Raw genomic sequence first — 18,068 nt, 5'->3', positions numbered from 1 at the left:
CATAGCAGAATGTGTGATTATAATGCAGTCCGACAGTATGAGTCACCATGCTATCTGCCTACTATTGGTGACAGTGATGCAGTAAGTGCCAGTGATGCAGTGAGTGCCTGTAAAGACGTGTGAGTGCCTGTAAAGATGTGTGAGTGCCAGTGATGCAGTGTGAGTGCTAGTGATGCAGTGTGAGTGCCAGTGATGCAGTGTGAGTGCCAGTGATGCAGTGTGAGTGCCAGTGATGTAGTGTGAGTGCTAGTGATGGAGTGTAAATTGGAATTTGCAGGGGTACAATCTTTCTTCTCTGTAACAGTATCAGGTGCTAATTGACAGTGAGGTAGTCAAACTGGCAATATGAGTTTCAATAATTCTTCTGGTCTGGGAGTAGGAATAATTACAAAACAATCTGCCCGCATTTATAGTCCTGACATTTTGGAGACAGGTATGCATTCAGTGAATGTCAGTGATGCAGAGTACAAGTGTGCACTATCAGTGTCAGTACAAATGACAGAGTGCTTGAAGTGAAACATTGGTATCCATATAATAGGAGTTCCGGTCTAGCTGTATGGATGCATCAAAACACAATCCAGAAGATTGATTTGCTAAATCTTTAATTGTCAGGAATTCATGGTGAATTCAAACAGAATTTCAAATTTTGAGTTTAAATTAGTAAAATCTACACTGAAAAAAAGTTGGGAGCTAAGTTGGTAAAAAAAAAAATAATTAAAAAGTCATGTGTGCTTCGAAATCTGTTTATGTTGGCTTAAAATGTATAATGTATGTGAACTCATTCCTTTTCCTGACAATTTACACTAAAATTGTATTTTTTTCCCTGAAAGTCTGTTATTATAGTACGCTTTGTGTAGAGCTGCTCTTTAAATTTCACTCCTGTGTCAAATTTTCAGTTCTTAAAGGGTTAACGGTGGCTGGGCACTGCTGTTACCTTGCAGCTGCGATCCCATTTGGCTATTATTATGGAAAATCAGACCGCCTTGTTTTGTTGGGAAGCAACCACAAGTGAGTATTTTTCTATAGGTAAGACTGGTTTCCTAAACATACTGTGTAAGCTTTTTAAGCTTTGTAATGCGTTGGGCACATGATTACCGCGCAAAGATTTCACGAAAGACTAATAGTGTCAAAGTTCTAAATTAAGTCACCCAGGCCACTTCATCGCAATGAAGTAGTCGTCATGCAGTGGACCTGTCCTTGTAACCATACAATCAGTAAAACTCCGTCACGTGACGTAGAATCCCCCATAGGAAAGCGGTGATTGAATGCTTTCCTATAGGGTAGCTTACGCAGCACTAATCGCGCATGTGTACTGTGTCCCCAATGCGGATGAGGCCACGTTTTCTCCATGACGCTGCAGGCGGTGAAGAGATAGACAATGCTGAGGGAGCTTTGGCGTTGGAAAAAAAGTAAGTAAAATCATTTTATATTTTATAATACCTTTATGTGGCCAATAAGGGGAGTGCTCAATAATTTTTAGACTCCAAAGACGTGAAGGAACACTATCACAAAAAGTATTAAAGATAGATAGATAGATAGATAGATACTGAGGTTACCATTATATGAGCTGATCCTATTTTAGCCATCTTTGAGAACAGAAAGACAGGTAGATTTAGCAAGATATTTAAACATATAAAATCTTCTGATGCTGTATGTATGCTGCAACTCAGCTTAAATGTGCATTATAAAGCAGGCTGATCATAATCTGAGAAATGTGTGTTGTAAGGAAAGTTACACAGGCTCATCTGAAGAGTTGAGGGAGTTTTGTGCTCAACAGCATTGCATCAGCTGTGCAATGCAAACTATATTACATCCAACCAGGCAGAAAAATGTAATTATGGAAATAGAAGTTCAAAGGTTCTGGTGGTTTATTACCAGTCAACCTGTGTCCACGCTCTCCTTATACATAAATGGTTGAATTAAAAATGTGTATATTTGCTTGAAGTGCGTAGTGGGAGGTGGTGGTTCACAGTAGATGACAAGCCATATGTTACCTTTCCCCTGCCACTCCAGTGTTCATGAACTGCAAATCCCATTATGCTCAGTCAATGTCAACAGATGTTTAGATGAGAGAAAACAAGCATCATCTGGTACTGCAGTTGCTGTGAACTAAACTAAGAGAACCCATGATGTTTAGTGATGCAGAGATGGTAGGAAAATGCATCCTAAGAATTTGGACCACGGTGGCTAAGTCACTAGAGGTTTTTACTTACACAATAAATAAATTGGAAGAAACTCAAGGCGTATTAAAAATACATGTATTTTGTTTCAGTTTTAGTGGTAGTGTTTCTTTGACAAGCTGAGTCAAGAGTATTCGCTGTCATACACGCTGTGTGCTGTAAGATCACATTCTCTGTCTTCCCTTCCCCTCCTTCTCTTGCATGTGGCGGTAAATATCCCATCCGTCATTTCTCTCTTCTAGTTTGCATGGAGAATGACCTTATGGTGTTAAATCACATTTGGCTTGTTGGCTGCACTATCTATATTTATTATACTAAATAATTAGGATAATGTTCTTTTCTCTTATATAAATAAATAAAAAAAAAAACACTTTTATCTTTAATTTCCAAATAAATACTAATGGATATAAATATGGACAGCATCCAAACCCTTGTTTTTCACTGTCAGGCTATTCATCACAGCTAGCTTTCTCTATAATCACACTCAGTGTGGCATAATTTTGTTTTGTTACATGACTAATATATTGTAGCTATTTTGGGCAGGTTTCTATAAAATCCAAAGCGGCACTTTGGGTTGTTTTCACAAAAAATCTCCCATTGATTTCACTGGCAGATTTCAACCAAACAAAATTTGCTTGAATGTCACCTTTCTACAATACAGGATGTAGGCGTTCAGCAACACAAAAAAGAAAAAAACAAAACAAAACGAAAACAAAGTAAAATTATTTATAGAGGCCAATAGACTGTGTTTAAATTCATGGTATTGTGCAGCACAGAACATTTTGCAGTTTATTGTGACTTGTGATATTTTCTACATAGAAGAAAGCCTATCATTTATTCTAAGAAAAAATACCAATCTGTTTTCATGATGAAGGATCAAGTTAGTAGAGCAATCTGTGAGCCAACACTCCTTGTTATTTACCACTAGGGGGCAATGTCTTTCTACAGATTTGTGGTTCTCGTTGTGCTAGTTGTTTAAAGTGTTTTGTATTATTTTATTTCTGTCTCGTTTTTATTGTGCTTCTTTTTCTCTTATAATCCTTTCCTCCAGCAATTTCTCTTTAACATTTTCCCTTCTGTATTGCTGCTTGGTCACTAGCCTTCCATGCTGTATTTCAGCCAAGCATTTCAGAAGTTTGCCAACTCCTTGAACATCCAATGCACAGAAATTCTGGAGTATTGCCAAAGTTTGGGCAAACCATCGCATTGTATCCCTGCGTTCCAGGTAACAGTTTGAACTTGTTCCTTTCAAACAAATTGCCTACATTAGCCTGTTGTCTCCTAATTTCTAACATAGTTTCGCCTGCTTATCAATTTTCATTTAGATAATATAACCTCTCATCTGTTTGTCTCTATTTTTCATACTTCCTCATCACGTGTATTGCATCTTTAACACTTTTATAAATATGTTTAAATGTATACACTGTTTTTAAAAGCAGATGATGGTGGATATTAAAACTCAGGGTGAGATGTTTAAAGGACCACTCTAGTGCCAGGAAAACATACTCGTTTTCCTGGCATTAGAGTGCCCTGAGGGTGCCCCCACCCTCAGGGACCCCCTCCCGCCCGGCTCTGGAAAGGGGAAAGGGGTTAAATCTTACCTTTTTCCAGCGCTGGGCGGAGAGATCTCCTCCTGCTCTCCTCCTCCGATCCTCCTCTTCTCCTCCCCGTCGGCTGAATGCGCACGCGCAGCAAGAGCTGCGCGCGCATTCAGCTGGTCACATAGGAAAGCATTCATAATGCTTTCCTATGGACGCTTGCGTGCTCTCACTGTGATTTTCACAGTGAGAATCACGCAAGCGCCTCTAGCGGCTGTCAATGAGACAGCCACTAGAGGACATAGGGGGAAGGCTTAACCCATTCATAAACATAGCAGTTTCTCTGAAACTGCTATGTTTATGAAAAAATGGGTTAACCCTAGAAGGACCTGGCACCCAGACCACTTCATTAAGCTGAAGTGGTCTGGGTGCCTAGAGTGGTCCTTTAACACATTATTAAAAATATCAAAAGACAGCTGGCAGTTTGTGGTCACCTTAAGTGATACAGTTTATTCTAGTGAAATAGAAAAAGAAACACAGCTTGCAGCCTTTTTATCCTCTCGATAAAAGCTACAGGGGTTAGAAAGTGGAATGACCATTATTGTTATTGTGTACTACTGTAGTATCTTGTACTTGCAGTTGCATGCATTAATTAATAATCTGGCTGTTAGGATTTGATTGGCAACATTCTAAATTGTAAACGACAACTGTTTCTTGTCCCCTCCCACTCTTCTCCCCATGATTGCCACTCCTAGCAGTAAATACCTTGATATAACTGTTTCTCTACTCCCTCTCTAGGCCCATTTCCCATACCATCCCTACTGCAAGCCTCTACAATTGAACGCTACAGCTTTAAGGCCCATTTTCCATACCAGCCCTACTGCAAGCCTCTACAATTCTACTCGGCTCAACCCACCCACCTGCCCCCCCTCCTGCCCACCCAGTTCCCCCCTAAATTTATAGCATGCTCCTCCAGCTGTTTAAAATTCTCACTCATTTACCTCTTCATTTCCTCTATATTCTACCAATAGCTACAACTCTGTTTCTTTATTTAGCCATCACTTCCAAATTTCCCCTGCTACCTCTTTTCTCAAATCCCCACGGTATCCTTTAGATTGTAAGCTCATGGGCTATCTACCTATGCACTTTGTATAAAAGAGCTTTAAATGGCAAGATTTCAGCTTACGGGCAGGGCCCTCTGTACCTTTTGTATTTGTGTGTGTATATTGTATGTTCTCCACTAATTGTACAGCGCTGCGGAATCTGTTGGCGCTTTATAAATACCAGTAATAAATAAATAATTGTTATGCCACAGTAAAGTTGCACTTATCTCCTAATTTTAAAATAAAATTAAAAACATTTGGTGAAAATAGTTGATCTCTGAGTTGAAGAATTTCACCAAATACACCATTATTGCCTAAAATTTGCAATTGGGTTTTAAGCTTAGTATTATTTAGTGTTTCCTAAAATATTGTAGTGTCCGCTCTTTTGTGTAATTTTTTGGCCCTTTTTTAATTTAAATAACTAGCATTATTAGAACAGTTGTCATATGTATTGTAAGGAATTATAAGGAAGACATCTAGTGCTTGGCAGAAACACCTTTTCCACTTTATCCATGGAAAAGCTTGGATACTTTGCAGCATAGATTAAAAAAGGGCTGAATAAAATTTCTTACGGATAATGTACCAAGCACATGCAATTTTTTTTTGGATTGGCGGAAGTTTTCCAGATTTCAGTTGACCAATTTTGGTGATCATATTCTAACTGTTGCTTTATCATTCCATTCTTACCTGAAATGAAGATTAGATTTTGTGGTGTTCTGCTGTTTTAGCTCGTAATGCCACTTAGCATGCTATTTATAGTCTCTCCTCTTGTTAAGAGGCTGAGGAACTTGCAGATGCATTCGCAAAACAGGTTCTCTTCCTCTCCTGTTCTGATTGTTGCAATTAGAACACTGAACTAAAGCAATAAGCAAGTTGTTAAACTAAAATACACCACTGGAAAGCAGAGACTTTGAACACTCTTCCGCCTGACTATTGAAGCAACTAAAGACATTAAAAAAAACCTGCGGTTCCTAAAATATTGTACCACTCCAGCTCACCTGAAGGATGAATATGTAGTGCAGTGGCATACATACCGCGGTTGCAGGGGTCGCAGCTGCGACCGGGCCCATCACTCAAGGGGGCCTGGCAGCCCTGCAGACCCCTGCGACTGGTTACCTGTCGCCATGTCTTGTGGGGCTGCACGTTCAAGGGGCCCATCTTGTGGCCCATGCTGTTAGGGCCACCCGATAGAGATGAATTTCCAGGGGGCCCCGGTCAGCGATGCGGCGCTTTAACAGCGCGACCGGGCCCCCTGTGATGACATCACAGCTGGGAGGAAGTGACTGCCCTTCACTCCTCCCAGCTATCAGTGAGAGCCCGCGCGGAACTCTGACTCCCACCATCCAGTGTCTGTATGTGTCTGTGTGTGTCTGTCTATATGTATGTGTCTTTGTATGTATGTGTGTCTTGTGTGTGTGTGTGTGTGTGTATGTATCTCTCTGTATGTATATGTGTCTGTCTGGGTCTGTCTGTATGTGTCTGTCTATGTATGTGTCTGTGTGTATGTATGTGTCTGTATGTCTGAGTATCTATATGTCTATGTGTGTATGTATATGTGTCTGTATGTATGTGTGTCTGTGTGTGTGTCGCATGGATTGTGTGTACGCCACTGATGTAGTGTAATAATACTACACCATGTAATATTTACTTACAGACACAGTTGCTAAAATTATATAAATATTTTATCAGCAAGGAAGGGCTTGGCAAACTGTGGTTCTAGTGGTGGGTGCATACACTTGACTGGGTGAAAATGAGCAGAACTGTTAAATTACTTTAACCCCTTAGTGACCAGGCCGTTTTTAAATTTTCTTACCGTTAAGGACCGGGGCTGTATTTAAATTTCTGCGGTGTTTGTGTTCAGCTGTAATTTTCCTCTTACTCATTTATTGTACATACACATATTATATACAGTTTTTATCGCTATTGAATGTTTTTTCTAAAGATACCATTATTTTCATCACATCATATAATTTACTATAAAAAATTTATAGAATATGCTGAAACTTTTTTAAAAACCCACCTTTTCTAACTTTTCTACAACCGACAAAAATCACCTGTGCTAAATAGTTTCTAAATTTTGTCCTGAGTTTAGAAATACAGAATGTTAACATGTTATTAGCGTTTTTTTTTTTGGAAAGTTATAGGGCAATAAGTACAAGTAGGACATTGCTGTTTTAAAATATATATTTTTAAAATGTATCAATAGTCACATTGTAACACTGTTATCTGACATAAATCTCTGGGCAAATATATATATACGTGTCTAATTTAATTACAAGTGTATTTTTATATTATATGTATATATTAATATAAAAATACACTTAGTATGGCATTATATATATATAGATAGATAGATATATACATACATTACATTTATATGTAATATGTATATATATCGCATATATGTATGTGTATATATATATATATATATATTTTTTTTTTTTTATTAACATTTGTATTTTATTTTAACAGAAGCAGGGAGACTGTCTGTCAGTTTAGGCAGTCCTGCTGCAGGCAGCACTATGGATGCCTATTGCAGCCATGTGATCGCTCTTTCAGATGTAAGCATCGTAAACATCCCACATTGGGGGCTATGGTGAGCGTTTGGGTCCTTTGTTATATAATCAGTATGTGACTGACCATTTAACAAAGACCCAAAACGCTTGTTATATGGTCAGGCACATGTAGTCGCTTGTGTCCTTGTTATATGGTCAGGGTGTGAGGATTCTGCAGTGCCAGGAAAACGGATATGTTTTCCTGGAACTGGAGAGTCCTTTAAGGGACCATTTTTTTTGTTGGACGTACCTAGTACGTCCGCGGTCCTTAAGGAGTTAAAACACTAACGCAGAAAAATGGGCTAGCAAGAAGAGCTGAGTGATTTTGTGCCAAATAGTGATGGCTAGATGACTGGATCAGTGCAGCTCCAAAATGGCAAGTTTTGTGGTCTCTTCCCAGTATTTAGTGGTTAGCAACTACCAAAAGTGTTGCAAACAAGAGCTAATGTAGCTCAATCTGCTGAAAAACCTAATGCCAGCCATGATAGAAAGGGGTCAGAGAAAACAATGCATCACAGTTTGTTGTGTATGTGGTATCAGAGTGCCCATGATGACCCCTGTCCATCGCCATAAGCGCTTTCAATGGGGACGTAGTCATCACAAATGGAGCAATGAAAGAAGGTTGCCTGGTCTGATTAATCATGTTTTTTTTAGATCACTGTAGTATTAATTTCCAAGTGTATGTGCATCGTTTACCTGGGGAAAAGATAGCAGCAAAATGCACTATGGGAAGAGGACAGGCTGGCGGAGGCAGTGTTATGCTCTGGGCAACATTCTGACATTCTGCTGAGAAACCTTGTGTCTTGTCGTTCATGTGGATGTCACTATGACACATATCACCTACCTAGAGATTATTGCAGATGATTTACACCCCTTCATGTCAATGGTGTTCTCAGGTTGTAGTGGCTTCTTTCAGCAGGATAATACACCCTACACTGCAAAAATTATTCAGAAATGTTTTGAGGAATATGACAAAGAGTTCAAAGTGTTAGCTTGACCTCTAAATTCCCCAGATTACAATTTGATTGAGCATCTGTGGGATATGCTGGAACAGCAAATCAGATCCATGGAGGCCCCACCTCGCAACTTGCAGGACTTAAAGCGGCACTGTCATGCCGAACTTACCTTTCCTCAATCTCTTCCTCTTCTCCCCCTCTCTCGGGATCTGTTATTCTTTTCTTCCTGTCTTCTTTAGTTTTCTTTAAAATCATAAGACAAAGTAGGGACTCTGTCTTATGGAGGATTCCTCCGCTTGACCAGCTCTGACCAGCGGAGGAGCAAAGTGTGCTTCATTTCCGCTGGTCAGACCAATTTTCCCATGATCCCTAGATTCCTCCCAGTTCCCACAATGCTTCCTGTCAGTATTGCCGAACGTCCTGTCACTTAGACAGAACGCCGGCAAAACTGCCGAATTGCATCCTAACAGAATGAGCACTGTTTCTCCATTGGTGTTCGGATGCAATTCGGTACTTTGTTCGGATCGGAATTTCATTCAAATGAATGAAACTCCGATCCTATTCATTGCTGTGGCTGCATCTTGCAGCCGCTTAGTAGATAACTCCCTAATTCCCACGGTATCAGGGAGCTATCTACTAAAAGGCTGAAAGACCTAAATTGGTCTTTCAGCCAAATTTACTAACACCAAGTAAAAATGACTTGGTATTAGTAAATAATATGCCCATACTCGCTATACCGCGAGTAGGGGCATGTCTAGTAAGCAGTGAGCAGCCTGTGGCTGCTCACTGTAAAAAAAAAAAAAAAAAAATATTGCCCCCCACCCCTAAACGACGGGTGGGGGCCGTAAAGTAAAATAAGGGAGGGAGACCTATTGTCCTCCCCCCCGGCCCCCACCCCTGGGCGGCGGGTGGGGGCCATAATGGTAATAAAGGGGGGGGGGGACCTACTGTCCTCCTCCCCGGCCCCCACCCCTGGGCGGCGGGTGGGGGCCATAATAGTAGTAGGGGGGGGACCTACTGTCCTCCCCCCGGCCCCCACCCCTGGCCGGCGGGTGGGGGCCATAATGGTAATAAGAGGGGGGGACCTACTGTCCTCCCCCCCCCGGCCCCCACCCCTGGGCGGCGGGTGGGGGCCATAATAGTAGTAGGGGGGGGGGGACCTACTGTCCTCCCCCCCCGGCCCCCACCCCTGGGCGGCGGGTGGGGGCCATAATAGTAGTAGGGGGGGGGCCCTACTGGCCTCCCCCCCGGCCCCCACCCCTGGCCGGCGGGTGGGGACCATAATGGTAATAAGAGGGGGGGGGACCTACTGTCCCCCCCCCCCCGGCCCCCACCCCTGGGCGGCGGGTGGGGGCCATCATAGTAATAAGGGGGGGTAGACCTACTGCCCCCCCCCCCGCCCCCCGGCACTAAGTAAATTCCCCCCCCCATCAAGGTGACTAGGGGTGCCCAAGGCCCTAGTCACCCACCCCCCACCCAAATAAAAAATGCCCCTACCTACCCCCCTCACCCTAAAAAATAGTGAGGGGGGAATAAAATTGCTAACCTGTAAAGTAAAATTAAACTTACCATTCGACGTCTTCTTTTTTCTAAAATCTTCATTTTTCAGCCCCAAAAAAGGCCAAATAAAAAACCATCATAGCCGTCGAACTAAAAATAAAATAAAAAACCCGAGCGCAAAAAAAAAACCCGACGAAAAAGAAAAAACCCGAGCGCACAAAAAAATAATCCATCTTCTTCACCCATGGAGGGCTCCGCGCAGACTGAGCTCCGCAGGGCGGGGCAAGGCTTATAAAGCCTTGCCCCGCCCTGCAATTAGCCTAAGAACACTCTGATTGGTGGGTTTAAGCCAATCAGAGTGCTCTTTGTCATTTTACAAGCGTGGGAAAGTTCTTTGGAATTTTCCCACGCTTGTAAAATGACACAGAGCACTGTGAGTGGATGGCTTGAAATCCATCCAATCACAGTGCTCTGTGTCATTTTACAAGCGTGGGAAAGTTCTTTGGAATTTTCCCACGCTTGTAAAATGACACAGAGCACTGTGATTGGATGGCTTGAAATCCATCCAATCACAGTGCTCTGTGTCATTTTACAAGTGTGGGAAAGTTCTTTGGAATTTTCCCACGCTTGTAAAATGACACAGAGCACTGTGATTGGATGGCTTGAAATCCATCCAATCACAGTGCTCTGTGTCATTTTACAAGCGTGGGAAAGTTCTTTGGAATTTTCCCACGCTTGTAAAATGACACAGAGCACTGTGATTGGATGGCTTGAAATCCATCCAATCACAGTGCTCTGTGTCATTTTACAAGCGTGGGAAAATTCTTTGGAACTTTCCCACGCTTGTAAAATGACACAGAGCACTGTGATTGGATGGATTTCAAGCCATCCAATCACAGTGCTCTGTGTCATTTTACAAGCGTGGGAAAGTTCTTTTTTTTTGCGCTCGGGTTTTTTATTTTATTTTTAGTTCGACGGCTATGATGGTTTTTTATTTGGCCTTTTTTGGGGCTGAAAAATGAAGATTTTAGAAAAAAGAAGACGTTGAATGGTAAGTTTAATTTTACTTTACAGGTTAGCAATTTTATTCCCCCCTCACTATTTTTTAGGGTGAGGGGGGTAGGTTGGGGCATTTTTTATTTGGGTGGGGGGTGGGTGACTAGGGGCTTGGGCACCCCTAGTCACCTTGATGGGGGGGGGGGAATTTACTTAGTGCCCCCACCCGCCGCCCAGGGGTGGGGGCGGGGGGAGGACAGTAGGTCCCCCCCATTATCGTTATGGCCCCCACCCGCCTCCCAGGGGTGGGGGCCGGGGGGGGGGGAGGACAGTAGATCCCCCCCCCCTTATTAATATTATGGCCCCCACCCGCCGCCCAGGGGTGGGGGCCGGAGGACAGTAGGTCCTCCCCCCCTTATTACTATTATGGCCCCCACCCGCCGCCCAGGGGTGGGGGCCGGGGGGGAGGACAGTAGGTCCCCCCCTATTACTATTATGGCCCCCACCCGCCACCCAGGGGTGGGGGCCGGGGGGTGGAGGACAGTAGGTCCCCCCCCCCTTATTACTATTATGGCCCCCACCCGCCGCCCAGGGGTGGGGGCCGGGGGGGAGGACAGTAGGTCCCCGCCCCCCTATTACTATTATGGCCCCCACCAGCCGCCCAGGGGTGGGGGCTGGGGGGTGGAGGACAGTAGGCCCCCCCCCCCTTATTACTATTATGGCCCCCACCCGCCGCCCAGGGGTGGGGGCCTGAGGGGAGGACAGTAGGTCCCCCCTCATTCCCATTATGGCCCCCACCCGCCGTCCAGGGGTGGGGGCCGGCGGGGGAGGACAGTAGGTCCCCCGTCCCCCCCCTTATTACCCTTTTTTTTTTTTTTTACAGTGAGCAGCCACAGGCTGCTCACTGTTTAGTGGACATGCCCCTACTCGCGATATAGCGAGTAGGGGCATTGGGGAGATTTTAATCTCCCTTGTGCTATTATGGGGGTCATATTGACCCCCATAGAGTGAGGAGGGGACCTGGGGGGCTTATGAAGTGGTGGGGAGCACTGCTCCCTGCCGCTTCTGTCTTTACATATTACAAGGAGGGAGCTGCACGCCGGTAGCTCCCTCCTTGTAATAAACCGAACAAACAAACGAACACTGATACTCAGTGTTAGTTTGTTCGTCTGATTTTTTCTATTCATTCATTCGTCTGTCTGATGAATGAATGAATAGGTGAAATTCCCGTTCGCATGTCCAGATGTTTCACTGGGCATGTGCGGGAATCTCACAGTCTGTGTAGTGTGGGTAGATGACGTGTCCCACAGGGACTTCACCTACCCACACAAAGATGGCGGCGCCCTGAATATAGATCGGGGCAGAAAATAAATAATAAAAAATAGGTAATGTGGGGGGCATAGGGGTATTTGGGGGTGACTAGGGGGTCGATTGGATGTAGTTGAGGCGGGAGGGGGGTTAAAAAAAAAAACGGAATTCGGCATGACAGTGCCGCTTTAAAGGATCTGCAGCTAATGAATGAGTGCCAGATACCAAAGGACACATTCAAAGGTCTTAGAGTCCATATCTTAACGCATCAGAGCTGTTTTGGCAGCAGGAGGGGACCAACACATTATTAGGCAGGTGGGCTTAAAGTTGTGGCTGGTCAGTGTATGCACAAACAGCGTTTTCTGGCTCAAAAAGTGATGGAAAGATTGAGAAATCCATTGGGTGCTGAAAAAAAGGGGTACGTCCAAAAATTACAGTCATGACATAAAAGATGATAGACTTGTGCATTCAGTTTCAAATAAAACTCTAATTCATATGAATTTTGGATGATTCACAGATCAGAATTGTGTAGCTCGGAATCACTACATGACCAAATCACAAAACAAAACAAACGTGATTTGGAATTCCATTGTGGTGCCGACAAAAAAAATGTATTGATGGAAAAAAGATGAATGGGACAGTGTTGCGGTCACCGGCCCGCCGAGCCTCACGGCCGTGCCCGACCGGCACGACCGCACCGACTACACGAGCTTACCTGCTCGTCGGCGAGCCGGGAACCGCGCACTTAGTTCTTCCGGGCATCACGCCCGAATCCAATATGGCGTCGACCACGTGGTCGCGTCTATGGATAGCCCCGCCCCCGAGAATTATACTAATGTGTGCGTGACGTCACGACGTCAACGCACACGCACGTTTTGGGGTCAGAGGTCGCCCTCTGACCAATCATAGCTTAGAGAGGGGTATTTAAACCCCTAATTCACCCCAGTACTTTGCCCTGTCGTGGTTTCAGTTTCCTGGTATCCCGAGAGTGCTATTTCCGTGTTTCTGATTTCCTGGTATCCTGATCCTTGGCGTTTCCCTGGTTATTCTGATCTCTGGTTTCCCTGACTTGGCTTGTTTTATCGGTATTGAGTATTTTCTGGCTTCCTTGACCTTGGCTTTCCCTTTGACCATTCTCTGTCTCTAGCGTATTAGTCTGGCCATTCTAAGGTCCGGTTTACGCTCTATCCTGTTATTTTCCTTTTCTTACTTATGTATACGTTTACATAGTTTCTGCGTGCTGGACCACATTACTAGCCGTGACATTACGACAGGGCCATGGATCCTGCAGAACTATGCAAACATATGATCGCCTGTGAAAATAGGGTGGAGGATATGGACCACAGGTTGGACCAATTTGCCCAGGCATTTCAGACCTTGCTCCAGAGGACTGCCTATTTAGAGGTCCCTCCTGTACCACCTGTGGTCCCGCCACCTGTAGTGGTTCCCGTACCACATAAACCACCGTCCATAACCCTGTCACCTCCCCCTCGTTATGGAGGTGATTCTAAAGAATTCAGAGGTTTTTTAAACCAAATTGAATACCACTTTGAGGCCTCCCCAGGTTCATTCCCAACAGATAGATCAAAAATAGGCTATCTGATGAACCAATTAACTGGAAAAGCCTTAACCTGGGCTAACCCCTTATGGGAAAGTGGTGACGCAGTAGCCCGTGATTACAGTGCCTTTCTCACAGCTTTTAAGGCTACGTTTGAACCTAAAGGCAGGGAGAAGAACGCTGCCAAAACCCTTATGAGAATAAAGCAAGGCAGTCGTTCTGTAGCCGATTATGCCATAGAGTTCAAGACTCTATTGGTTGATTGGACCAATAGTGGTCTGGTTGCTGCTTTCTCTGAAGGTCTAGCTGAGAGTATACAAGACGAGACCGCAGCTAGAGACCTTCCGGTTAATCTTAATGAGTTTATTGCCTACATGATAGACATTGATAACCGGCTCAGAGAGAGAGAGAAAAACAAACAACGTAACAGACGTTCTAATTTGTCCATAGCTCCTCGTTTCTCTAACCCAGTGGTGGGTAGCCAAGCGCCTCTTCCGGAACCTGAACCCATGCAATTGGGTAGCGCTAAACTCACTGAGGCAGAGAGACAACACAGATGTAACGAGGGGTTATGTATGTATTGTGGCAAGAAGGGACATCTAAGATCGTCATGTCCGGTTCGGCCGGAAAATTTGCACACCTAAGGCACGTACGGGGACCGACCTTAGGTGTGATGTATATGTCCCCTAAATTGACTAAGAACCTCTTCCTTGTCAAAGTTACCTTGTCTTTTAAGAAGACTACTATTCAGTGTGAGGCTATGATTGACTCTGGTGCAGCGGAGAATTTCCTAGACAAGGAGTTCTCTGCAAAACATCTCCTGCCCTTAAGACAAAAAGAGAAACCTATAGCAGTCGAGGCCATTGATGGAAGGCCTCTTACCCAGCCTTTCATCACACACGAAACTCTGCCAATCACTGTCTCAGTGGGTATTCTCCACTCTGAAGAAATTACCTTTCAAATCATATCTTCACCTACATGTCCGATAATACTCGGTTTCCCTTGGCTCCTGAAACACAATCCACGTTTGGATTGGATTGAAGGAGAGATTGTGAGTTGGGGTGAGAGATGCAAAGGTGTTTGCTTTAAGCAAATCCCACAACCTATTGGTACCATTAATGTTCCTATTGCACCTCCCTTGACCACACAAATACCGCCGCAGTATATGGATTTAAAAGAGGTATTTAACAAGGTCCAGTCAGGGTTACCTCCTCATAGACCTTATGACTGTACTATAAATTTATTACCAGGGACTATGCCTCCCAAGGGAGGAGTTTATGCCTTGTCCCCCCAGGAAAATCTTTGTTTGGAAGAATATATAAAGGATGCTCTCAGAAAGGGTCATATCCGTAGATCCTCCTCACCAGCCGGGGCTGGGTTCTTCTTTGTCTCTAAAAAAGAAGGAGACCTACGCCCCTGTATCGATTATAGGGGTTTGAATAGGATTACCATAAAAAATGCCTACCCTATTCCCCTTATATCAGAGCTGTTTGACAGATTGAAGGGAGCTCGAGTCTTTACTAAGCTCGATCTCCGAAGTGCATACAATCTAGTCAGGATTAAGGACGGTCACGAATGGAAGACCGCATTTAACACCAGAATGGGACATTACGAATACCTGGTTATGCCGTTTGGATTATGTAACGCTCCAGCGGTATTCCAGGATTTTATTAACGATGTCCTAAGAGAGTACCTTCACATGTTCGTTCTAGTGTACCTGGACGACATTCTCATCTATTCCCCAGACCTAGAGACACATCACGAACCCTGTTACTGAACGGTCTTTACTGTAAACTGGAGAAATGCCAGTTTGACCAAACGGAGATACAATTCCTTGGATACGTTATATCTCCGTCTGGTTTCCAGATGGATCCCCGCAAACTGGAGGCAGTCTTACAGTGGCCATTGCCCAAGGGCCTTAAAGCTACTCAACGCTTTATAGGTTTTGCGAATTACTACCGCAAATTCATAAAGGGATTTTCCTCCGTGATTTCCCCTATAACCAATTTAACCAAAAAAGGAGCAAATTGTATATCTTGGCCCAAAGAAGCAAGAGAGGCATTTGAACAGTTAAAATCTTTATTTTCCTCAGAACCTGTCCTGACCCATCCTGATCCAACCAAACCATTTATCCTAGAGGTGGATGCGTCAGAGACAGGAGTTGGAGCCATTCTGTCTCAGAGAGAAAGTCCTGATACGCCTTTACATCCCTGTGGATTTTACTCTCGCAAACTCACACCTGCAGAGAAGAATTATGACATAGGGAATAGGGAACTTTTGGCCATTGTACTTGCCCTTAAAGAATGGAGGCATCTCTTGGAAGGTTCCAAAGAGCCACTTCTGATCTTTACTGATCATAAGAATTTGGCTTATATTGAGGACGCTAAGAGACTGTCCTCTCGTCAGGCTAGATGGTCATTGTTCCTCTCCCGATTCAATTTCATAATTACGTATAGGCCTGGTACTAAAAACACCAAAGCAGATGCACTTTCTAGGCAGTTTGAGACAGAGGAAGTTCCGGAACAGGAGATATATCCTATTATACCTCCTGAATGCCTCATTGCCACTACAGTTACCGAAGTGTCTTCTCCACTCTTCTGTGCCATAATAGCAGACCAAACTCAGGCACCTGTGGGAAAACCTCCGGACAAACTGTATGTGTCACCTCAGTTCCGAAAAAAGGTACTAGATATGTTCCATGACAACCTCACAGCGGGCCATCCTGTAGTCCATAAAACTCTCTCTGCCATCTCCCGGAGGTTTTGGTGGCCTGCTCTTAGAAACGATATCAAAGATTATGTTGGGGCATGTCAAATATGTGCCGTTTCTAAAGTTCCTCCTAGATCGCCTCCTGGACTGTTACAACCACTGCCCATACCTAGTGCTCCATGGACCCACTTGGCCATGGATTTCATTGTGGATCTACCCAGTTCAAACGGGTTTAATACAGTCCTTATGGTTATTGATAGATTTACAAAGATGGCACATTTTGTCCCACTTAAAAAATTACCATCTGCTCAAGATCTAGTTCAAATATTATTGAGAGAGATCTTTTGGTTGCACGGTGTACCCAAAAGCATAGTATCTGACAGAGGTACCCAGTTTGTTTCTAGGTTTTGGCGTTCCTTTTGTAAACAATTGGGCATCGAACTCTCCTTTTCGTCAGCATATCACCCTCAAACAAATGGAGCAGCAGAGAGGGCGAATCAGTCTTTAGAAGCCTATTTACGTTGCTTTATAAATGCCAATCAGTCTAACTGGTATGAGCTCTTACCTATGGCTGAGTTCGCCAGGAACAATGCCAATCATGAATCTTCTAATCATAGTCCATTCTTTGTAAATCAGGGTTATCACCCCGCTGTTTTTCCTTCTGAATTCTCAGACACGGAAATTCCTGCTTTGAACACCCGTTTAGAATCGATTCATGATACCTGGGATTCCGTCCATTCAGCTCTGCAAAAAGTCTCATTACGAGCAAAGGTCCAAGCTGACAAGAAGCGGGGCGCTAATCCTGTCTATCTTCCAGGTGACAGGGTGTGGCTCTCCACAAAACATATCAAGCTTAAGGTCCCGTCCATGAAATTTGCCCCTCGATACATAGGTCCCTTTCGAGTTACCCAACGTATTAATCCAGTGACCTATTCTTTGGCACTACCGGCTCATATGAGAATTGTGAATACTTTCCATGTGTCTCTGCTCAAGCCCCTTACTTGCAATCGCTACACCAGGTTATCCACTCCTCCTCCGCCCTTGGTAGTGGGTGATCAAGAAGAATATGAAGTCCGTTCTATCATGGACTCCAAATTATCCAGAGTTGTCTTGTCCTATCTCGTTGACTGGAAGGGTTATGGTCCCGAGGAACGTTGTTGGGTTCCTGCTGACCGGGTCCATGCGCCCCGTCTTATCCGGTCATTTCACAACCGCTTTCCTCTTAAGCCGGGTCCTTCCCGCCCGGTGCGTGGTCTTCGAGTGGGGGGTACTGTTGCGGTCACCGGCCCGCCGAGCCTCACGGCCGTGCCCGACCGGCACGACCGCACCGACTACACGAGCTTACCTGCTCGTCGGCGAGCCGGGAACCGCGCACTTAGTTCTTCCGGGCATCACGCCCGAATCCAATATGGCGTGACCACGTGGTCGCGTCTATGGATAGCCCCGCCCCCGAGAATTATACTAACGTGTGCGTGACGTCAACGCACACGCACGTTTTGGGGTCAGAGGTCGCCCTCTGACCAATCATAGCTTAGAGAGGGGTATTTAAACCCCTTATTCACCCCAGTACTTTGCCCTGTCGTGGTTTCAGTTTCCTGGTATCCCGAGAGTGCTATTTCCGTGTTTCTGATTTCCTGGTATCCTGATCCTTGGCGTTTCCCTGGT

At 44.5% G+C, this 18,068-nt stretch overlaps 1 protein-coding gene across 1 annotated transcript in view; it reads left to right on the top strand.

Moving 5' to 3' along the window:
* Nucleotides 1-18,068, top strand: part of SEC16B (SEC16 homolog B, endoplasmic reticulum export factor) — a 120,406-nt gene that overhangs the window by 52,451 nt on the left and 49,887 nt on the right. The window contains exons 14-15 of the mRNA XM_063428250.1: nucleotides 897-1,008; nucleotides 3,300-3,405. Of these exons, the coding sequence (XP_063284320.1) occupies nucleotides 897-1,008; nucleotides 3,300-3,405 (218 nt within the window). The remainder of the gene's footprint in view (nucleotides 1-896; nucleotides 1,009-3,299; nucleotides 3,406-18,068) is intronic.

This window comes from Pelobates fuscus, chromosome 7 (genome assembly GCF_036172605.1).
Source record: "Pelobates fuscus isolate aPelFus1 chromosome 7, aPelFus1.pri, whole genome shotgun sequence".
Lineage (NCBI taxonomy): Eukaryota > Metazoa > Chordata > Amphibia > Anura > Pelobatidae > Pelobates > Pelobates fuscus.
The sequence above is the reverse complement of the archived record's forward strand: the minus strand, read 5'-3'. Positions and strand labels throughout refer to the sequence as shown.